Source organism: Vombatus ursinus, unplaced genomic scaffold (genome assembly GCF_900497805.2).
Source record: "Vombatus ursinus unplaced genomic scaffold, bare-nosed wombat genome assembly UNPS02014818.1, whole genome shotgun sequence".
In the NCBI taxonomy this organism is placed as follows: Eukaryota; Metazoa; Chordata; class Mammalia; order Diprotodontia; family Vombatidae; genus Vombatus; species Vombatus ursinus.
The window spans coordinates 48,813,983-48,834,402 of NW_020954596.1; the positions used below are offsets into that span (position 1 = coordinate 48,813,983).

Below are 20,420 nucleotides of genomic sequence, written 5' to 3' on the forward strand. Positions count from 1 at the left end.
CTACAACTGATGAGCTTTGAAGAAACACTAGAGTAAAAGATGGCTTGAAGATGAAGAGAAGATGGGCTGGTTATATTGAAGAGGGATAGAAGATAGCCAGGCTTTCTGCTGATTCCTTTGCTCTATCAGCAGAAAGTGAGGAGATCCCTCAACATGTTGGGTGGGACTCCCTTCACAGAACTTATGGGAAGACATGCATAAGAGTTGTGATCTATGTAGTTTTAGGGAAAACTCCCAAATTGATGAGATCACAAATCTATTTGAGTGTTATGATGAGCTGGAGGGAAAGGGAAGGAAGGGGAAAAATTATAGTGATTTGAATAATCATTATTGATACTACTTAGTTGTGATTACGTCTGCCAGTGTTTTAAATTACTAAAACGTTTCTTCATTAAATCATGTTTTATGTGATATTGGACATCAGGGTCACATAAGCAACAAGATGGTGAACTAGACATTTTCCCTCGTCCCCTTGACCTCAAAATAGAAATTATGAGAAATAATTTATTAGAAATAAGAGAAAGCAGCTTCAGCCATTTCCATGGTCTAGAATCAAAAAAGAATGTTTTTTTTTAAAAATTTTTAATTTTTTTAAAAGAATGTTTTTAAGAAACAAAAAAACAACTAAGAAAACAACAGCAACCCCAAACCTCAGGAATTGACCCTGGGGTCACTTAGGACCTCTTCTACCTCCCATACTACTGGCAAGCAAGACTGTGTTATAGACCCATGGATGTGAAACAGGTTCACATCAAAACCCACTTTATGCATCCTGCTAACCTCCCCCCCTCCCAGATCTGTGGAGACTACAGCTCTAGGCTGCTGGAGGCTACAAACCAGAAGAACTAGTGCTGAAAACCTCTGAACTGTTAGTTCAGAGGAAAACAGGCTCTGAATTGCTGGTGCAGGGCTACGGAATTGAAGAATGGAGGGAATGGGACATGTTACTAGGACTGGATGTGTTTGGGGGGCTGTGCTTGGCATAGGACCAAGCCTGAAGGAAAAAACACTACATCCAGCTGGCTCTACCCAGTTCTTGTTACCCAAAAGTCAGTTGGGGCAAAGCCCTAGGTTAGTGATCCATGAATTGCCCAGTGTGGAAGGAGGCTGAGACACTGAATCCAGTCCCCAAGGAAACCACAATCGAAGGGGAGGGAATCAGGAAGTGAGTGATGAAGAAAATAAGACTGAAAATGAAAGATTTCAGGAAAAAGAAATCTCAGAGACCTTGAACATAAACAGATGAGTCAACAGGAAAAATAGTAACTACAGAAGAAATGAGACCTCTTCAAATCTAGTAAACTAGTTCAGGTATCTATCAATAAATAATTGCAAAATAAAATGATCTAACATTTGATCACAGAGGACCCTGTGAAATTTGGGGGAGAACATGGAACCATATATTATGCAATGTCTGTTAGACTAGAATTTATTATTGGTTGATTAATACAGGGCCTTGAAATTCTGACATATATTACACTTATTTAAAAACTAGATATATTAAGATTTTGAGTATCCTTAAATTTCTTACCTTTCTGTGATATTTTTAAAATCTAAAATTGTCAATTAGATTAAAAAAAACTACCACTGTATTTTGTTCCTTACACTGAAAATTTGGAATTTTTATTTTATTTATATGATCTGGAATATTTTTACTTTAAAAAAAATTATTAAAAAAAAGTTAAATTATAGAAGGATGGTTATTTTAGGATCTGTTCTGCTCTAGTGGCAAGCAGTAGGTGAGGTCAATAGTGACTTTTATGTCTCACAAAATAATTTTAAAGACAGGATGTAAGTTCTCATTAAGAAATGTTTTTTGCTTAAAGCAAACCTATTGTGCTGTTCATTATACTCATTTAAATTAGCTGTTCTCAAGAACCTTGAATTTGAGGCACAAGTGACATAGACTGGTGCATTCTTCTGTAAATTGGAAATAATTGGAATTGCTTTTTTCAGAAGCATTTGAAAAATAATATAAGAATTGAAACTATTGCTTTGATGTCTTTTCTGAGAAGTGGTGTTGTAATAAGTGGGAATAATTCCTATCTTTTTTACCCCACCAAAGGGTAAATGTTTATACCAAAAAATTGGATATGGGTCTATAGCAGCACTTTTAATAGCACTAAAAAATGGAAACGGAAATAAGTGCCCATTGATAAGATTGCTTAACAAATTGTGATGTGTGAATGTAATGGCATATTTTTATGTTGTAAGAAGTGTGAAATATAAGAAATTCTTTTTTAAAATTAATTTATTTTGGGGCGGCTAGGTGGCACAGTAGATAGAGCACTGACCCTGAAGTCCGGAGGACCTGAGTTCAAATGCGGCCTCAGACCAAACACTTGACACTTACTAGCTGTGTGACCCTGGGCAAGTCACTTAACCCCAATTGCCTTAAATATATATATATATATTTTGATTTATCAACTATCACTTCCATAAGCTTTTGAGTTTTAAATTTTTCTCTCCCTCCCCACCTCCCTCCCCAAGATGCCGTGAAATCTGATGTAGGCTATACATATACGTTCCTATTAAACATATTATCACATTAGTGATGTTGTAAGTAAGAGTTAGAAGCAATCAATTTCCAATTCTTTGCCACCACAAAAAGAGTTGCTATAAATATTTTTGTACATGTGGGTCCTTTTTGCATTTGTATGATCTCCTGGGATATAGCCCTAGAAGTGCTATTGCTTGCTCAAAGAGTATGCACAGTTTTATAGCCCTTTGGGCATAGTTCCATATTGCTCTCCAAAGTGGTTGGATCATTTCACAACTCCACCAACAATGCATTAGTTAGTGTTCCAATTTTCTCACATCTTCTCCAACATTTATCATTTTCCTGTTTTGTCATGTTGGCCAATCTGATAGGTGTGGTGTGGTACCTCAGAGTTGTTTTGATTTGGATTTCTCTAATCAATAGTGATTTAGAGCATTTTTTCATATGACTATAGATGGCTTTAATTTCTTTATCTGAGAACTGCCTGTTCATATCCTTTGACCATTTATCAATTGGGGAATGACTTGAAGAAATTCTAAGAAATATTGATGTTAAGTGGAGAAAGTAGAAGATAGAGCAGTTTAATACAGGGTAAGGGCAAATAAAACAAAAGGGCAAATTATTAATTGTAATGGACATCTAAGTTCCAAAGAATAGATAATGAAATGAATATCCTTTTTCTTAATAGAGCTTGGGAGAGTTGCATATGTTTGCAACCTTAGTCTCTGTTGTTTTTGGTTTACTGTTTTCATTTCTTGCAAGGAAATAGTTAAATTGAGTCTGATTTGATGGTGTGAAAACATTAGATATCAGTAAAACGTGAAACACGATAAAGTGGAAGAAGAGGTTTGTGAGTTGGAGGACTATCTTGTTCTCATCCTGTATTCTTTCTATCTGTCTCAAATCTTTTTCTTGTTATGTATATTTCCTCACTTAAATTGAAATCACCAAAGTTCTGGCAGATGAGAGAGAGAGAGAAAGTGTGTGTGTGTGTGTGTGTGTGTGTGTGTGTGTGTGTGTGTGTGTGTCTGTCTGTCTGTCTGTCTGTCTGTCTGTCTGTCTGTCTGTGTCTGTGTCTGTGGCAATCGGGATTAAGTGACTTGCCCAGGGTCACACAGCTAGTGAATATCATGTGTCTGAGGCTGGATTTTAACTCAGGTTTTCCTGGCTCCAGGGCCACTGCTCCATCCACCGCACCACCTAGCTGCTCACATGACATTTCTTTGTATCAGTTATTTTGACACCTAATTAAACCTTTTTTTTTTTTCCCTGCATCTGCATTTACAGGCAAGGGACTTCTGTATCCTACTTAGTAGATGCTTAGTACTTGATGAGTTGAATTAAGTAAAAGGAGGGGAAACTGGTAAAAGTCTTTTTTAGCTCCTTGCCTCTAATGACTGTAATTTCTAGTTAAAATGCCATCAAGATGTTAATATGAGTATGTGGGTAGAAGAGCTTATTGGGCTCATTGACTTGGTCCTGAAGGTCAACACCATCAATTTGAATTTATATATATATATATATATATATATATATATACACACTTTTTTTTATAGTGGGTGTTTCTGTTTATAAAAATCTCAAGTAATGCTTTATATATGTACATTCTAGGTGCGGTTTATTACTAAAATTTGGCATCCTAATATTAGTTCTGTCACTGGGGCCATTTGTTTGGATATCCTGAAAGATCAATGGTAAGAAATTTTTATTTTTCTTTTCTCTCCTCTTCCCAGCCTCCCTTCATTGAATACTAATAATGAAAATTACATTGTATACCATTATCTCTTGACTTTTAAAAAAGGATTTCTTATGCTTTCCTTTGTCTTTTTCTTAGGTTATTATAACATCAGATATTTTAAAGCCATGTATTTGGAAATAGGAGATTTTCCTGGAAGCTGCAAAAGATTCTTTGCAATTCTAATTACCCATTTTCAAAATTAGTGACTGTAATTTGCTGTTTCTGTAAATTCATTTTTCTACCAGGTGGCTTCTTTTGAAAGGGCACTTAAAAAATGTTTCTTAAAGAAGTGAATTTGCTTCTGGATAGAATCAAATCTGGAATGCAGATCTCCCCCTTTGTACTCCAGAATATAGTAGTTGAATTGTTTTTGGCTACAAAAAAAGATGTCTTAGTAGCCCACTTTTTGAGAATGAACCTCAGTGAAAATTTTGTTAGACTGATTTTCAAATGAGAGACAGAAAAGCGTTATAGAGCCTTTACAATTTAGCTGGACCTACTAATGCTTGTGCTCTGTTAGGTAAACATTTTAGAGAACTCATTATCATTATTATTATTATTATTATTATCATTAATGGTAGCAAGTATTTATATAGTGCCTACTATGTGTGCCTGCCATTGTGCTAAGGGATTTACAAATATTATTTCCTTTGATCTTCATAGCAACATTGGGAGTTAGGTGCTATTATTATCCCCATTTTACAATTGAGGAAACTGAGGCAAACAGGTTAAGTGATTTGCCTAGGGTCAGATAGCTAGTAAGTGTCTGAGTACAGATATATGAACATGGATCTTCCTGACTCTAGTCCCAGTGCTTTATTCACTATACCACCTAACAGCCTCAAAAGGCGTATGAGAATTTTGATGGACACATTATAACGTTGGGCTAGAGTTAGATGTTAATGTGAAGCTTTAGATGTTGGATGACTTGTTAAAAATCAATTTTTTAAGGACAAATGAAAGATATTAATCTTAGAAAATGAAATTAACAACTATGTAAGTATAAAGTGATGAATTATATAAGCATGATTAAAAAATATAGATATGGGTCATAGTTGAGCATAGATAAGCCAAATTATATGGGGTTCATGAATTAGCCCTTTTATTAATACGTATTAGATCCGTGGTAGATGTTTCACATTTTCAGGAGAATAAACTAGAAAAACAACAAGGAAATGCCTTTTATGTATGAAAATACTTGCCAATTCTTTTGTACTATACTAATACTAAATGTTAAATATTGTATTTTAATGGTGTTATTTTAAATATTCACCTAAAAATTCTCTTCAGAGGACCACCTTTTCATCTTAATTAGATCTTAAATTATTATTTAGTCACTATTCAGATAACTGTAGATTAATTGACTTTAACATTTTTGAACGATTTCAAAGTTCATTCAGTTTTTAAAATTTCTTTATAAATTTTATCTTCGTTTTATAAAAAAAAGCATATACCAGAAAGTCAGGAACATAAGACAAGTCAAGTTAATTAAATGTAAAACTTCAAAGTGAATATGTAGATTTTAGTTGTTTTCTTTATTGATTAAAAAAGACAGAATGGTTTAAGTACTTTTATTAGTGAGACTTTTGACTTTATGATAATTTGCTGGCTTAGTTCATTGGGTGAGATTCATTTGGTATTTTTGTTGCAAAAATTAATTTTACCTTCCTGAGCCTTCTCCAGGAACTAAAAATATTAATGTGTCTTGTATCCCTTTCCTGATATTTGGAGTCTACAACTCTTTTCAGCAGGTTAATTTGGAGTATGTGGTTATCTTGCATTCAAGGTCTGTTCCTTTTTTCTCTGTATTGAATTTAACCTTCTGATTAGTTCAAGTCTTTTATCTCTGATTCTGAAATTATCTGAAATTCTGAAATAATTGTTTCCTATCAAGATAGGCAAAGTCTTTTAAAAATTCTTTGTGGTAATTGTCACATCTAGAACCTTCTCTCTTCTTGGAAGAAATATTTATGATATACACATTTTTGAGTAATCTCCAAGCCTTTCGCTTCTTTGATATCTATATTTCAAGCCATGTTTTCCAGTTTTGTTTCCTTTGCATTTGGGTCTCTTTGGATTGAAGTCACTAAGTATAAAGGGATAATGTTGATAGTGTGGAAGATCTTTTTTCATTATCTTTATAGAATTTTTCTGTTGCTTTGTATGCTTGAATTTTGCCTGTTTTCATGGGGGTCTGCTTGCTTGTTCTTTTTTTGGGGGGGGGGCTAGGCAATGGGGTTAAGTGACTTGCTCAGAGTCACATAGCGAGTAAGTGTTATGTGTCTGAGGTCAAATTTGAACTCAGGTCCTCCTGACTCCAGGGCCAGTGCTGTATCCACTGCTCCACCTAGCTGCCTCCTGCTTGCTTATTCTTGTCTTAGTGTCTTGGGTGCATGATGAAAGCAACTCTGACAGTTTGTTGATTTTTAAAATCACATTTCAGTCAGAAAAAAACCTTAACAACTTCACAGTCCAGACTTTGCTTATGATTTCATATAATCAGAGCTAGAAGTGACATTAGAAGCAGTCCAGTCATATACTTTTCCTACTACAGATTAGGAAACTGAGGTACTGAGAGTTCAAATGACTTGTCCAAGATTACACAGGTAGTGTGTGGCAGAGCTGATTTCTGTGTACCTGTGATGTTTTCATATGGACACAAATAGTACTGCCAAAAAGAATTCAGAAAGCATTTCTATAGGTTATGAAGGGAGCAAGAGAACAAGCATTTAAGTGCCTCTAATGTGTGCCAGGAACTATATTTAGTGCTTTATAAATATCTTATTTGATCCTCACAATAACCCTAGGAGGTGAGTGTTACTTTAATTTCCATTTTCCATTTGGGGAAACTGAGGCCAGCTTGCCCAGAGTCATGCATCGAGTAAGTTTTTGAGGCCATATTTGAACCTGACTCTAGACCCAGCCCTCTACCCATTATGTCAGCTAGCTGTTAGACTAGGGTAAGAAACTGAAGATTTTAGGAGGCCAGGTAGTGTTTCTGTCTCTGCTGTTGTTTGATGGCAGGGGCTTCAGAAGAAAGGCATAATTTGGAAGTGAATAGCTTGTTAGAAGGTCTTCTCTAAGAAGAGGTTTTAGATCTTTGGACATTGACTTAAAATAGAGTAATGACAGGTTCTTGGATGAGGACAGAGTATACCTAACAAAGTTTGGTAAAAGTGTATTTGTCTGAAGTTTTAAAAATCTAATTTAAAGGGCTGTAATTGCAATGGAAGGTAAAAATTGCCTATGTGTATCTATCACACTAGATACTGTAGAGACAAACTTCATTGTCTAAAGAAAAATAGCAGGAAAAATTGACAGTAGGGGAAAAAAAATCAATCCAAAAAATGAGCCAGTAATGAGACTTATTGCCTCAGCTGTATATATAAATTTACAAAAAATGAGTAATAAGCCAGGTGAAAGAGACCACGGAATTTATTTGACTATGTTGATGCCGTAGAACTATGATTCTGGAGGAGTAGTCTTAATTAAAGGAATAGAGTAAGTTAAAAAAGGAAAAAGGAGCAAGGTGAGGAGTGGAATAAGTTATATGTTAAGTATAATATACTTGTCTGAGGAAACAGGAAGCATGTTCAATAGAAACAAATAGACGTGAAGTGTAATATTTGAAAGGTAATAATAATTATATCATTAGAATATAAGACCTAGGTAGAAGGAAAGATGTAGAAGACAAGTTTAGAAATAGTTCACATGTCTGAGGTGAAGGCATGATGATAGTAGTGATGATGAAATACAGTTTCTTGAATGTCTGCTGTGTAACAGTACCTAAGAATTACTTGTTTAATTATAATTTATCCTTCAAAATGGAGGAGGCAGTGAAGGAAACTTCAGCATCTGATTCTTCCTAGTAAGAAATAATCTTGCTTACGTAGAAACTGACAGGAACTTTCCGTGAAAAGTGGTAACTTCATTTTAGCATTTGTAATAGAAGAGCAGACTCATAAGCTAGAGATAATTTAGCACATACTAAAAATTTTTGAGACTGTATTTCAAAGGCTTTTGGAGAAAGGACAGGTAGTAAAACCCCTTTGAATAAAATTCTGCATGGGAAATTAACCTGGAGAGATAGGTTATTCTTATAAAGAGTGTCTGAAAAGCATTTGATGAAATTTTTCATACTGTTTTTGTGGACAAGATAAAGAGATGCAGATTTCAAACTGATTGAAAGGTTGGACCCAAGGAGTCACTTAACCCTGTTTGCCCCAAATAATTTATTCTTATCATTGAGAGGGAAGAGCTTCAGGGACATTGTTCGCTGATAGGCTGTGATCAAACAGGTTAAGGGGTGGTCGAGGTGGTCATTAATAATTCATTGTAACCTTGGAAGAAAGAGCCTAGTGGAGTGTCTCAGATTTGTCTTTGGCTCTTTGTTTTTTAATATTTTTTAAAAATCATTTGGTTAGATAAAGGCATAGATGTCATGCTTATGAAATTTGAAAATGACAAAGAAAAAAAGATATTTAACATGTCTGATGATGATTAGAATCCAAAAAGATCTTCCCTGGTTAGACCATTGGGCCAAAGGTATGTAATTAGGATAGATAAGTTTTATCTATGGAGGGAGACTTGGATCTTAGCAAGAAGGAATATGATTAGAATTGTATGCCTGACTTCACCAACACCAATAATGGGCATATGTTAAGCACCTGCTCTGTGACATTGTGCTAGCTGCTGGGGATGCAAAGAAGACTGTTTCAGTTTCTGCCATCAAGGAGCTTTTTATCAGGGGAAACAATGCATATATCTATAAGTAAATTAAAAATACATAGAATACTTTTATTGGATGACTAGAGAGTTCAAGGAAGGCCTCAAATAAGTGGTAGCTTAACTGGAGTTAAGTTTTGAAAAGAACTCCAGATTTTTAGAGGTGGAGGTAGGACTAGATTATAGGCATGGAGGACAATCTGTTCAAAGGCATGGAGTAAGGACCTAATTTTTTTTTTTTCCCAAGAATCAGGAAGATTCCAGTTTGATTAGAATGTTCTATATAAAGGGTAGTAATGTGTAATAAGGTTAGGAAGATCATCTGTAACCTGATAGTGAAAGTAATTAAATGTAGTTTATCTTGGAGGCAATAGGGAGTCACTCATACTTTTTTTAGTAGGTACCTTTCTCAGACCTGTGCTTTTTTTTTTTTTTTTTCTCTTTTTGTTGAGGCGATCGCTGTTAAGTGACTTGCCCACGGTCACACAGCTGGTAAGTGTTATATATCTAAGGCTGGATTTGAACTCAGGTCCTCCTGACTCCAAGGCCAGAGCTCTATTCACTGGGCCACCTAACTGTCCCAGACCTGTGCTTTTAAAATAGCACTAACAGTAATAGGTGGTATTCCAAGACTTGGGCATTCTGGTATCTTTCTTTCCCCCAGTAAAGCTGTCTGTCACATTTATTGAAGTAGTGGAAATAATCCATGCCAGACATGACTGTGAAAATAATTTGTTTCAAGGTTTTTCTGTGTATCAACATCAGGGGAGGAGAACAGGAACTGCAAGGTCACCAAGGATTCATCATTGAAATGGAGTGTGTCTTTTCACAGAATCTAGATTTTAGAGGGCTTTTCCTAGCTGTGATACAGTTATCCAGATAGAGTATGCTCAGGTATAAACGACATGTTCTTGAATAGACAGCCTGCTTATTATATGTATGTATGTGTGTAAGTGTGCCTAAGTGTGTTTGTATGTTTGTGTTTGTATGATAGCTCAGGAGCTGTGGATGAACATTGTTCTGGGCGCAAAATTGTGCAGGAGGGGGAACCTGGTTTGGATCACATTTGAGGACTTTTTCAGATATTCTAATATGACTCTTATTGCTGAAGCCCAGCTTTTAATATTCTCCCAGTTATGCTTATATGCAGCTGTGAATCGTGGAACTAGGTGATTATTGAAGAATCACAATTGCATCTGTCTGTCAAAGGGAGTCAGTAGGCAACAATATGTTACCTGTTTTGACTTCCTTATGTGGGGTGGTATAAAATTCATGATCCTTTTAGGACAGGCCTGCACAGCCTGCGGCCCACGGGCTTCTTGCAGCCTGCCAAAGGATTTCCTCTACATATGAAGGATGTTTTCCTCTACTTTTTTTTCAGACCTCCCAAAATCCTTTAGTGGGCCACAGGTTGTGCAGTCCCGTTCTAGGACATATATGATAAGAAAATGAAGTATATCATTTGTGGAAGAAGAATAAAGGATAGTGCATTGTTGGTCTTCAGTGCTATTAACATGGCCATAAGCATAATAAAAGAACCAGAGTGAAAATTCAGTGGGACAACAAAGATGAGAATTGCACCAGATGAGAAAGGGTTCAATTTTGACCATTTGGCAATGGAAAAACTATTCAGAACTGATTAGATTACATATTCACTGAACAAATGGAGAATAGTGATCAGGTTTTTGGTACGTTCAGGACAAAGTTAAGAGGTAAAGAATTATTAGGATGAGTTTTTCATTTAAGAAATACCACTGTGCTAAGCATTGAGAGATAAAAAGTTTAGATGACAGATACTGTTCTAAAGCCTGTTGTACCACAAATATATTGGTGGGGTTAGTATACTTGAGAGCCTTAGGCACTGCATATTAGAGTGCTGAACCCCCTTTTTTTTTCTTAAGAGGTATTTAATGAGGATTAATAGAGCTGTTGAATATAGGGTGAATTTTAGCTAAGTGATGAACATGAAACCCAATATAATGAGATCTATTAAGCACATGGATTATAATGGGTAATTCCTGGCTTAATATAAATTTAAAAATCTAAATCTTAGCCAAAAATGCTTTTTAAAAAGCACATAACTAGGGGCAGCTAGGTGGTGCAGTAGATAGAGCTCTGGCCTTGGAGTCAGGGGGACCTGAGTTCAAATGTGGCCTCAGACATTTGACACTTACTGTGTGACCCCGGACAAGTCAGTTAACCCCGATTGCCTCTCTCACTCCCTAAAAAAAAGCCTACAAGTATAAAAAGTGGATGGTGATTAATTACTTCTGGATCTGTTTGGAATTTCAATCAGCAGACATTTAAATAAATAAACACCTAAGTATAAAGCACTATTCTAGGTGCAAGGGAGAATAGGGCTTGACAGAAAGTTAGAATGAGTAACTGAATGTTAAATGTTACCATGTATCATAAACTGCTGTGCATTTGGAATACAGATAGAAAATTGATAGTTCCTACTATAAAGGAGCTCATTCTGCTAGGGAAGGGACCCTTAACCTTTTCTTGTGTCATAGATCCCATTGTCAGTGTGGTAAAGCCACTTGTCTCTTCAAAATGATGTGTTTAAATGTATAAAATAACTACATAGAATTAGAAACAAAACCAATTATATTAAAATACAGTTATTAGAACATTCACATGGACCCCAGATTAATGATCTTGTTACTAAAGAGGGACACCTGAACGATAGGGTCCAGATAGCCCTAGTAGTTGTTAGGGTACATCAGCAAGGCAGATGGTAAAGGCATTGTCGTTTGCATTGATAAAATTGTCCATTTCTGACCTACTTAGATTGTCAAGGAATTTGGTGATGCGTATATTCTTTTCTGGTCTACATATAAAAGTAAAGCTACTTGTCCTCATGGAGCATAATAGTCCTCCCAGGGAACGTAATGTGTTCACAGATGAATAAATAAAAGATATATAAACATAAATACAAAATCATTTTGGTTGTGGAGGTGGAAGACTTGATTTTGGAGGGGACTCTTGAAGGAGGTAGCACTTGAGGTGAGACCTGAAGGGGGTCCAGGTATTTCCAGAGCTCTAGGGTAGAAAGCATTCTGTACATGTGGGTACATGTAGAAAGTCTTGGAGGTGAGAGGCTGACTGTGTGTAAAGAATAGGACGCTTGAATTGAGATGGAGAAGGAAACGCCGAGAAAACCCCAAGTGGCGTTATGGAGGGTTGGACATGACTGAAATGACTGAACAATAACAATGTATTTTTAAAATGTCTGTACTATTTTTTAAAGGAAGACTTCTTTGCTGCTTTATTAATTTCTTTCTTGTCAGCCGTTTCACAGTTTGTCTAAGCATCTTGTTGTTTTCTTCTACTTCTGTATGCTGAAATAGCTCCTGGACATAACTGAAGTACACGACCAAATTATTGTCTGGTTTTCACTTTTTTTTTTTTTAAACATGTAAGAACAATTCAGCGGGGCTGCTAGGTGGCACAGTGGACAGAGCACTGGCCCTGAAGTCCTGAGTTCAAATTTGACCTCATACTAAACACTTGACACTTACTAGCTGTGTGACCCTGGTCAAGTCACTTAACCCCAATTGCCTTTAAAAAAAAAAGGGGGAGTGACTGAGTATATAATACACGTTATTGATGTGTCATGTGATTTTGCTGAACTGCTTTTTTTCTTGCTGAACAATTCAGCAAGGGTAAAAGACCCTTCATACCATGCTTTCCTCTTTTCACAAGTTAAATATAAGTTTATTTGACTAGTTTGACAGAATATTTTCCAATTTTAAGTAAGCCAGTCCTACAAAACCCGAAGATATTTAATCATTAAAACTGTAAGGCTAAAAATTTGCTTTTCTTTCTATAATTCCTACTGTCCTCATATCTTGTTTTCTGTTCATCTTCACAGTAGCTGTTTTCTTTACATCCTGTTACCCCTCCAAACCAGCTCCAGATCCCACACTGAAGCTGGCATGAAAAAGTTAATCCCAGGTCTAGAATATTGCAAAGCAGTAATGAAATCATGTTCCACATTTTGCTCTTTCCTAGGTTAGGATTTCATGTTGACTTACCTACTTGAAACATCCTTCTCTTTCTACACCTGTCCAAATGTTACCATACTTAAAGGCACAGCGGAGTTATGCTTTCTGTGTTATCTTCATAGAGTACTGTAATCCTCATGAGCTTTTCCTCTTCTGAAATTATCTATTTATTTATTTATTTTGGTGAGGCGGGGTTAAGTGACTTAACAGGGTCACACAGCTAGTACGTGTCAAATGTCTGAGGCCTGATGTGAACTCAGGTCCTCCTGACTCCTAGACCGGAGCTCTATGCACTGCGCCACCTAACTGCTCCCTGAAATTATTTTATACTTTGTACTACATAGGTTAGCATTTGATGAATAATTATAATAATAATAATAATATATTTTTCTTCCTGTAAGAGTCCTACTGGAATGTCTCATTGGAGCTGGTTTCTTGATACCAGCTATAGGTGTGCTCCAGTAGACTCTTCCAAGATGGAAAGACTGGTTATTAAATTCCCAGTGGTAGACTCTGTCCTCTGTACGTAGGAGGAGCAGCCTATAGATCTGCCTAAGCTAGTTTCATTGAGGCTAATTGCTAAAAGCTTGTCTAGTAGATGATGCATTTTTTAGCTCTGATGAACCATAAGACAGGAAAACAAAATAAGGAAAATAGCCTGATCCATCAACAAATATGAATTTAATTGATACTCTTTGTGTATATGATCTTTATTCTTTTTGACCTCTCTGCAGCCTCTTACACTGTTACCTTTTTTTCCATGATACTGTCTTCATTACTTTATCCTAGTTCTACCTGTTTGATCACCCTTTCTCAGTCTTTTTGTTGGGTCTTCATCTACCCCACACCGTTTCCTTTTCTCTCTCTATTGTATTTTGCTTGGAAATTTCATCTCCTCCGGAACCATCTGAGTTCAGTGGCCAGATGTTGATCAGGACAACTAGAGATGGCCCAGGATGCAGTGGGGGACCTTGGCCTTTTTGAGTTAAGGTCATAAGTCTCAGTTTGACTGAGGCAGTGTCCATTCAGTCTAGCAGTTCCCAAGGGAAAAGAATATGACTTTTGCCAGTGCCTTGCTTTTTTCCTTCAGAGAGTTTTTGTCCTTTTCCCACCTTTACTGCACCTTTCCCCCTCCCCTGCCATGCCCCTTCAGGTGGAGATTTGTGTTTTCTCCTTCCTTTGTCCTACTGTTGTAAATATGCAAACTTCTGTATGAATTGTGAACTCTTTGGGTTCCTCATGCATGTTCATTTCTCTTGTAATAAGTTTATTTTTCACCTAAGTTTTGTGAAGCCCATTGTGTCTTGAAGCCAGTGAAAAAGGCTAAACAATAAAGATTTTTTTTCCCTATGTTGAGGACAAGAGGAAGATTTAGTATGGAATAGAGTCCCTTCCTTGATTAGTTAGTTAATAAACATTTAAGCACCTCCTGTGTGACAGATAAATTCCTAAGTCCTGAGAATACAAAGAAGTGAAAAAGACAGTCTCTTCAAGGAGCTTACAATCTAGTGGGAGAAGACAACACAGAAAAACAAACTGAAAAGGAGGGAGGGAGGGAAGAAAGGACCTGGTGGAAAATGATGAAATCGCTACTCTGGGCCTCCTCCTTAAATGGAGACTCTTGGAGGAACTCTCTAATGTTCCCCTTCTTCCTTCCGCCTTCTCCACCTTCTCCTCCACCTTCTTAGAGGTAGGGAAGAGTCCCAGGAGTAGAAAGTACTAATGTGATTTTTAAGGAAGAAGAGTTTCTAGAGACATTGAAGTCCAGGAGGCCAGCTAAGTGGGCAGTGATGAGATTGCTGCTTTGGGCTCTCTCCTTAAATGGAGAAGTCAAAAAAGAAAAAAATATATAATAAATATATATATATTTAATAAAAATTATAAAATATATTATAAATAAATAAAAGTATAAAAGAATTTGATTTTAAAATTGGGAAGGATTAACCAAGAATTGGCAGACTGGATCAGTTAGTACAGGCCTGCACAACATATAGCCCGAGGGCTACTTGCAGCCCACCAAAGGATTTTGGGCAGCTGTCTTGTGATCCAAGGTAACCAACCATGTCTCTAGACAGACTGACCATTGTTGGTTGTCATGGGTCACATGACAGCTGCCCTAAATCTTTTGGCATGCTGTATGTTGTGCAGGCCTGAGTTAGTAGATGTGAGAATACCACCAGGAAGGCCCTGATGAGCTTCATTCCAGTATATGGAAAAAAGTTGAAGGCGTATTTCCTGACTTTTGAAGGATCACAGGTGAGGCAAAAACTATCCCTTCCAATAGTGGTTTTTAAGGATAAGCTAGATTATATCTTCCTGGGAGTATTGTAGATAAGAGTTTATGATTATGATAAGAATAGAACAGTAAGATCTCTAAGGTGTCTTTTTTTTTTTTTTTTTTTTTTTTTTTTTTTTTTTTTTTTTTTTTTTGTGGCTAGGCAATGGGGTTAAGTGATTTGCCCAGGGTGACACAGTAAATATTATGTGTCTGAGGCCAAATTTGAACTCAGGTCCTCCTGAATCCAGGGCTGATCCATTTTAATAGGAGACATGGATTGCAATGTAAGGTTGGAGAAAAAACTTTCAAACTAGGAAGATGAGAAAATCATTCTCTAAAGATGTGATACTCTATTTTGATCTTTAAATAATGGGTACTTATAAGAAAGAGGAGAATAGAAGCCATTCCCAGCATTAGAATAAGGATTAACCAAAGATATAGTAGTTGGAAACTCTGGACTTAGATAAGTTCAATTGAAAAGTGTGCTGTGTGTGACAGAAGAGGTACAGAGGGAGAATCACAGGATTAATAGTTCTTTTCCAGTGTGGAAAAGATATAGGCTATACATATGCATTCCTATTAAATATAGTTTCACATTAGTGATGTTGTAAGTAAGAATTAGAACCAATAGGAGGAACCACCAGAAAAAGGAAACAAAACTCAACAGAAGAAAAAAATAGCAGATAGTATGCTTTGATCTGCATTCAAACTCCATAGTTCTTTCTTTGGATGTGGATAGCATTTTCCATCACAAGACCTTTTGGAGTTGTCTTAGATCTTTGCATTGCTGAGAAGGGCTAAGTTTATCGATATTAGTCATCGCGCAATGTGGCTGTTACTGTGTACAATGTTCTCCTGGTTCTGCTCACTTCACTCAGCAGCAGACCACACAAGTCTTTCCAGGTTTTTCTTTAGTCTGCCCATTCATCATTTCTTACAGCACAGTAGTATTCTATCACATTCGTATACCGCAACTTGTTCAGCCATTCCTCAATTGGTGGGCATCCTCTCAATTTCCTATTCTTTTTTTTTTTTGGCTAGGCAATGGGGTTGAGTGACTTGCCCAGGGTCATACAGCTAGTAACTGTTGTGTCTGAGGCCAGATTTGAACTCAGGTCCTCCTGACTCCAGGATAAGTGCTCTGTCCACTGCGCCACCTAGCTGCCCCTCAATTTCCAATTCTTTGCCACCACAAAAAGAGTTGCTAATTATTTTTGTACGTGTGAGTCCTTTTCCCATTTGTATGATCTCTTTAGGATACAGCCCTAGAAGTGCTATTGGTGGGTCAAAGGGTATGCACGTTTTTATAGCCCTTTGGGCATAGTTCCAAAATGCTCTCCACAATGGTTGGATCATTTCACAACTCCACCAACAATGCATCAGTGATCCAATTTTCCCACATCTTCTCCAACATTTATCATTTTCCTGTTTTGTCATGTTGGCCAGTCTGATAGGTGTGATGTGGTACCTCAGAGTTGTTTTGATTTGTATTTCCATGAAGTGTATTAGTATACCTTTTTTCCCCATAGCTCATCCAATACTGGTTATTTGCATTTTGTAATCATCATTGTAATTTTTCTGCACTTAAAGTGAAATCTAAGAATTATATTTTATATTTCTCTTATTGGTTACTAGAATATTTTTCCATAGTTATTTTCATTTTTCATTTCCTATGACAGTGTATTTTTGTTAACAATTGGTCCTTCTTGAGGACGAAGGAGGAACAACAGCAACTACTGTTGTGTGGAACTCACCCAGGATGAAAATGTACTCATGAAACAAAGCAAAAATAAAAATTTCCCTAAATATGTATACTTTACTAAGACATTTCCCAGCACTCTATTCTTTCATCTCTATTTTCAGATTAATTTTTTTTTCTTTGCGAGGCAATTGGGGTTAAGTGACTTGCTCAGAGGCACACAACTACTAAGTGTTATGTGTCTGAAGCCGGATTTGAACTCAGGTCCTCCTGACTCCAGGGCCGGTGCTCTATCCACTGTACCACCTAGTTGCCCCTAGAGTGATTTTTTGAAAAACATTAGATTCCTTATTTTGTTACTGCCAGTAGTTTCTGCATTGTGTATAAAGTATTCTTTACCTTACTTTCAAATCTTTACACAATCTATTTGCTTCATATTTATCTCATCTTTCCCCAGAACACATTCATGTGTTTAAAACTAGTGTCATCATAGCTCTACACTATAAGTATATTACATTGATTTTTGTGTATCCCTCTCCTTCCATTGTTTACTCTCCTTAACTATACAGTTTATTTAGGGCCAAAACAGATCATGTCTTTTGTGAAGGATTATTACAGTAGTTCCCAATCTTGCCCATCACTGGGCTACTGTCACACTTATTTTTATAATGTAGTACAATACTTAGCTGTTCTTTTATGTTTTTATATGTGTCTCTCCAAATAACTTATTGAAACAAAAGATTATGACTTTTTAGTTCCTTACTATTTTACATTACACTGTATGAATTTGAGGTAAATATTCTTTAAATCCCCTGTATTGATTTTAAACCCTTTTTTTCTTGTTCTTCAGTGGTTATCTAGAATAGGTTACAGTCTCCATCCCTACAATAAATAGAAGAGTTGCTTCATAGATTTCCCATACTCTCATTTATCCATATCAGCACTGTATAAATGTTTATCTATAACAAAAGTATACACACATTTATTTATGCATATATAATATGTAGTTCTAGAAAATAAATTTAGAATAAGCAAAAATGTAGGTGTGGAATTCACTGGTGGTATTGTAACAATTTCATGTACAAATTTCTCGAACATTAAGAGAGACAATAATCAAGTATACTTTTTTTTTAACACAAAAGACTGTTTTATGGGTTTTCTTGTAAAAATAAATATAAGATATAATGTACATAGATAGTGAAGTATATGTACTACATATAGCTTAATAAAATGTACTGAAGTAATATTTTTTAAATTGCTATATAGTAAGATTAGTAGTCCTTTGTGGCCTCTAAATTTTTTTTTCAAGTGACTTCTATCCACTCCCTATTCCCAGCACACCAGTTCTTACTGTAGTATCTTTTTTTTTTTTGTGAGGCAGTTGGAGCTAAGTGACTTTCCCAGTGTCACAGCTAGTGAGTATCATGTGTCTGACACTGGATTTGAACTCGGGTTCTCCTGACTCCAGGGCCAGTGCTCTATCCACCTCATTGCCCCTGTAGTATCCTTTTAATAGTACAAATGTACCTTAGGAGAGAGATTGAAAAATAAACAAAAGTATAAATGTGGAACTAGCTGATGATATTCTATTTGAGGTATAACTATTTTCAGTTATAAATGTATTTTAAGATTAATTCATGTAGGAGAGAGACTAAGGAAGTATACTTTGTTTTCATAAGGACTGTGCAAATAAGGATTTGTAAAATTTTTGGAAGGATTACCAGAATTCTTACCAAATGCAATTTTGAGATCAAAATTATTGCTCTTAGGTTGATAGTCTTTGTTAAATTAGTTGTATTTTAAAAGACTTGCATGTGAGTTAGTTTCATCTTTGTAACTAGTATTTGTAATATGTGATTTTCATGGATAAGGAAATGTTTCATTTGGACAAAATTGCTGTGCAGTTTGTCATAGTGCAAAAATCCTTTCTCAGATACTTTTATTCCACGAAACCATTTTTAAAAACCACCAAATATAACATTTTGCATGATTGAATGTGTGTGTGTGAGACCTATATCAAATTGCTTACTCCCTCAGGGAGGAGGGGTGAAGTGAGGGAGGGAGAGAAAATTTGGAATTTTGGTTTTAAAAATGAATGTTAAAAATTGTCTTTACATGTAACTAGGAAAAAAAAACTACCAAGTATGGTAGAATTTCCTTTGGTTATCTCTAAATTTGTGGTTCCTTCATGTATATTCATTAAATTATGAATTTCTGACCTAAGTTTTCTCATTCTGGATTTTTTAAAAGTGTTTGGTTTTTTGTTTTTTTTTTTAATATCAAGACCATTTTTGTAAATCCTGTAGTTATTTTTTCAAGAAATCACCACTGGAATTAGATGCAGTAGTGGCCCTTTAGAATTTTAGAATTCATGAATCTGTACTTAGAAAACTCTAAATCTTTTATAATTTGTTGTAAACTCGTCAAAATTGAAGGTACATAAAAGGCAAACTAAATGAACTCAAGATCTTAGTTCTGACAAATAAGAGATACTTATTTTCCTTAAAATATTTGTTATAACATTAATCTGTAAGGTTGTGGCTTTATGAACTTATTGATACTTGATGACATTGAAAACCAGACATTCCTATATATCATGAGGAATTAGGATTACATAGCACAATAAATATTTGGATGAAATAAATTTTGCTGGAGAAGCAATGTAGTGTGTTGGGTAGTGGCCAGGTTTGTACTCAGGAAGACAGACTCTTTGTACTCAGGACAGACTATGAGCAAGTCATTTAGTTGCTCCCTGGTTACTTTTCAGACTCAAGGCTATAGAACTCTTAAATTTCTATCTCCTTCCTGTCTTACCTCTGAAACATCTAAAACAGACTTTTCTTGACTTCTGGGCCAAGGGAATTACACTTGCATAATCCCACCACAGTGGGGGGAGAGTTGTAAACTATGCACAGTTTTGTATACCACCTTGATTTGATGTTGGTGTAGTATTTATGGTTTTCACTAAGTGGGAGGTAGCTTATTTACCATAAATTTCCTTCCTTCCTTCTTTCCTCTTCTTTCTTTCTCTCTTCTTTCCCCTCAAATAAATGGTTTTCCATATCTTAATGATGGCAGGTTTGGCTTAAAAAGATGGTTAGAGCCAACTGTCCTCTTTAATTTGAAGGAAGATTTATACTATGCTAAGTATATTCTAACTGTTTTTGTTTTGGTTCACCTCTGGGGTAAATTTAGGACTTTATCAGCACATTAAAACGTTTTGTTTTCCTTGTCCTTGTTCAAAAATTTTTCATTGTTTAGCACATAGTGGAAATATGGAAGGCTTTGCTGTACTTTAAGATTATGCCTCCATAAAAAACAAGTATTTCAGTTAATTTGTGGCACTATATAAAGTTTCTCCTTTTTTTTGTTGTTGAAACCCCCTAGAGACATTGACAAATGAAATTAACTGTTTTTGTTCTTCCATTCTTCTAGGATTGTCAGTAATAAGCTTCATATTCATATAATCT

At 35.8% G+C, this 20,420-nt stretch overlaps 1 protein-coding gene across 2 annotated transcripts in view; it reads left to right on the forward strand.

The window, feature by feature from the left end:
- UBE2K (ubiquitin conjugating enzyme E2 K) overlaps positions 1-20,420 on the forward strand; it is a 73,698-nt gene that overhangs the window by 38,315 nt on the left and 14,963 nt on the right. For both annotated transcript variants that reach the window (XM_027836397.1, XM_027836398.1), the window contains one exon: positions 4,112-4,194. In XM_027836397.1, the coding sequence (XP_027692198.1) occupies positions 4,112-4,194 (83 nt within the window). The remainder of the gene's footprint in view (positions 1-4,111; positions 4,195-20,420) is intronic.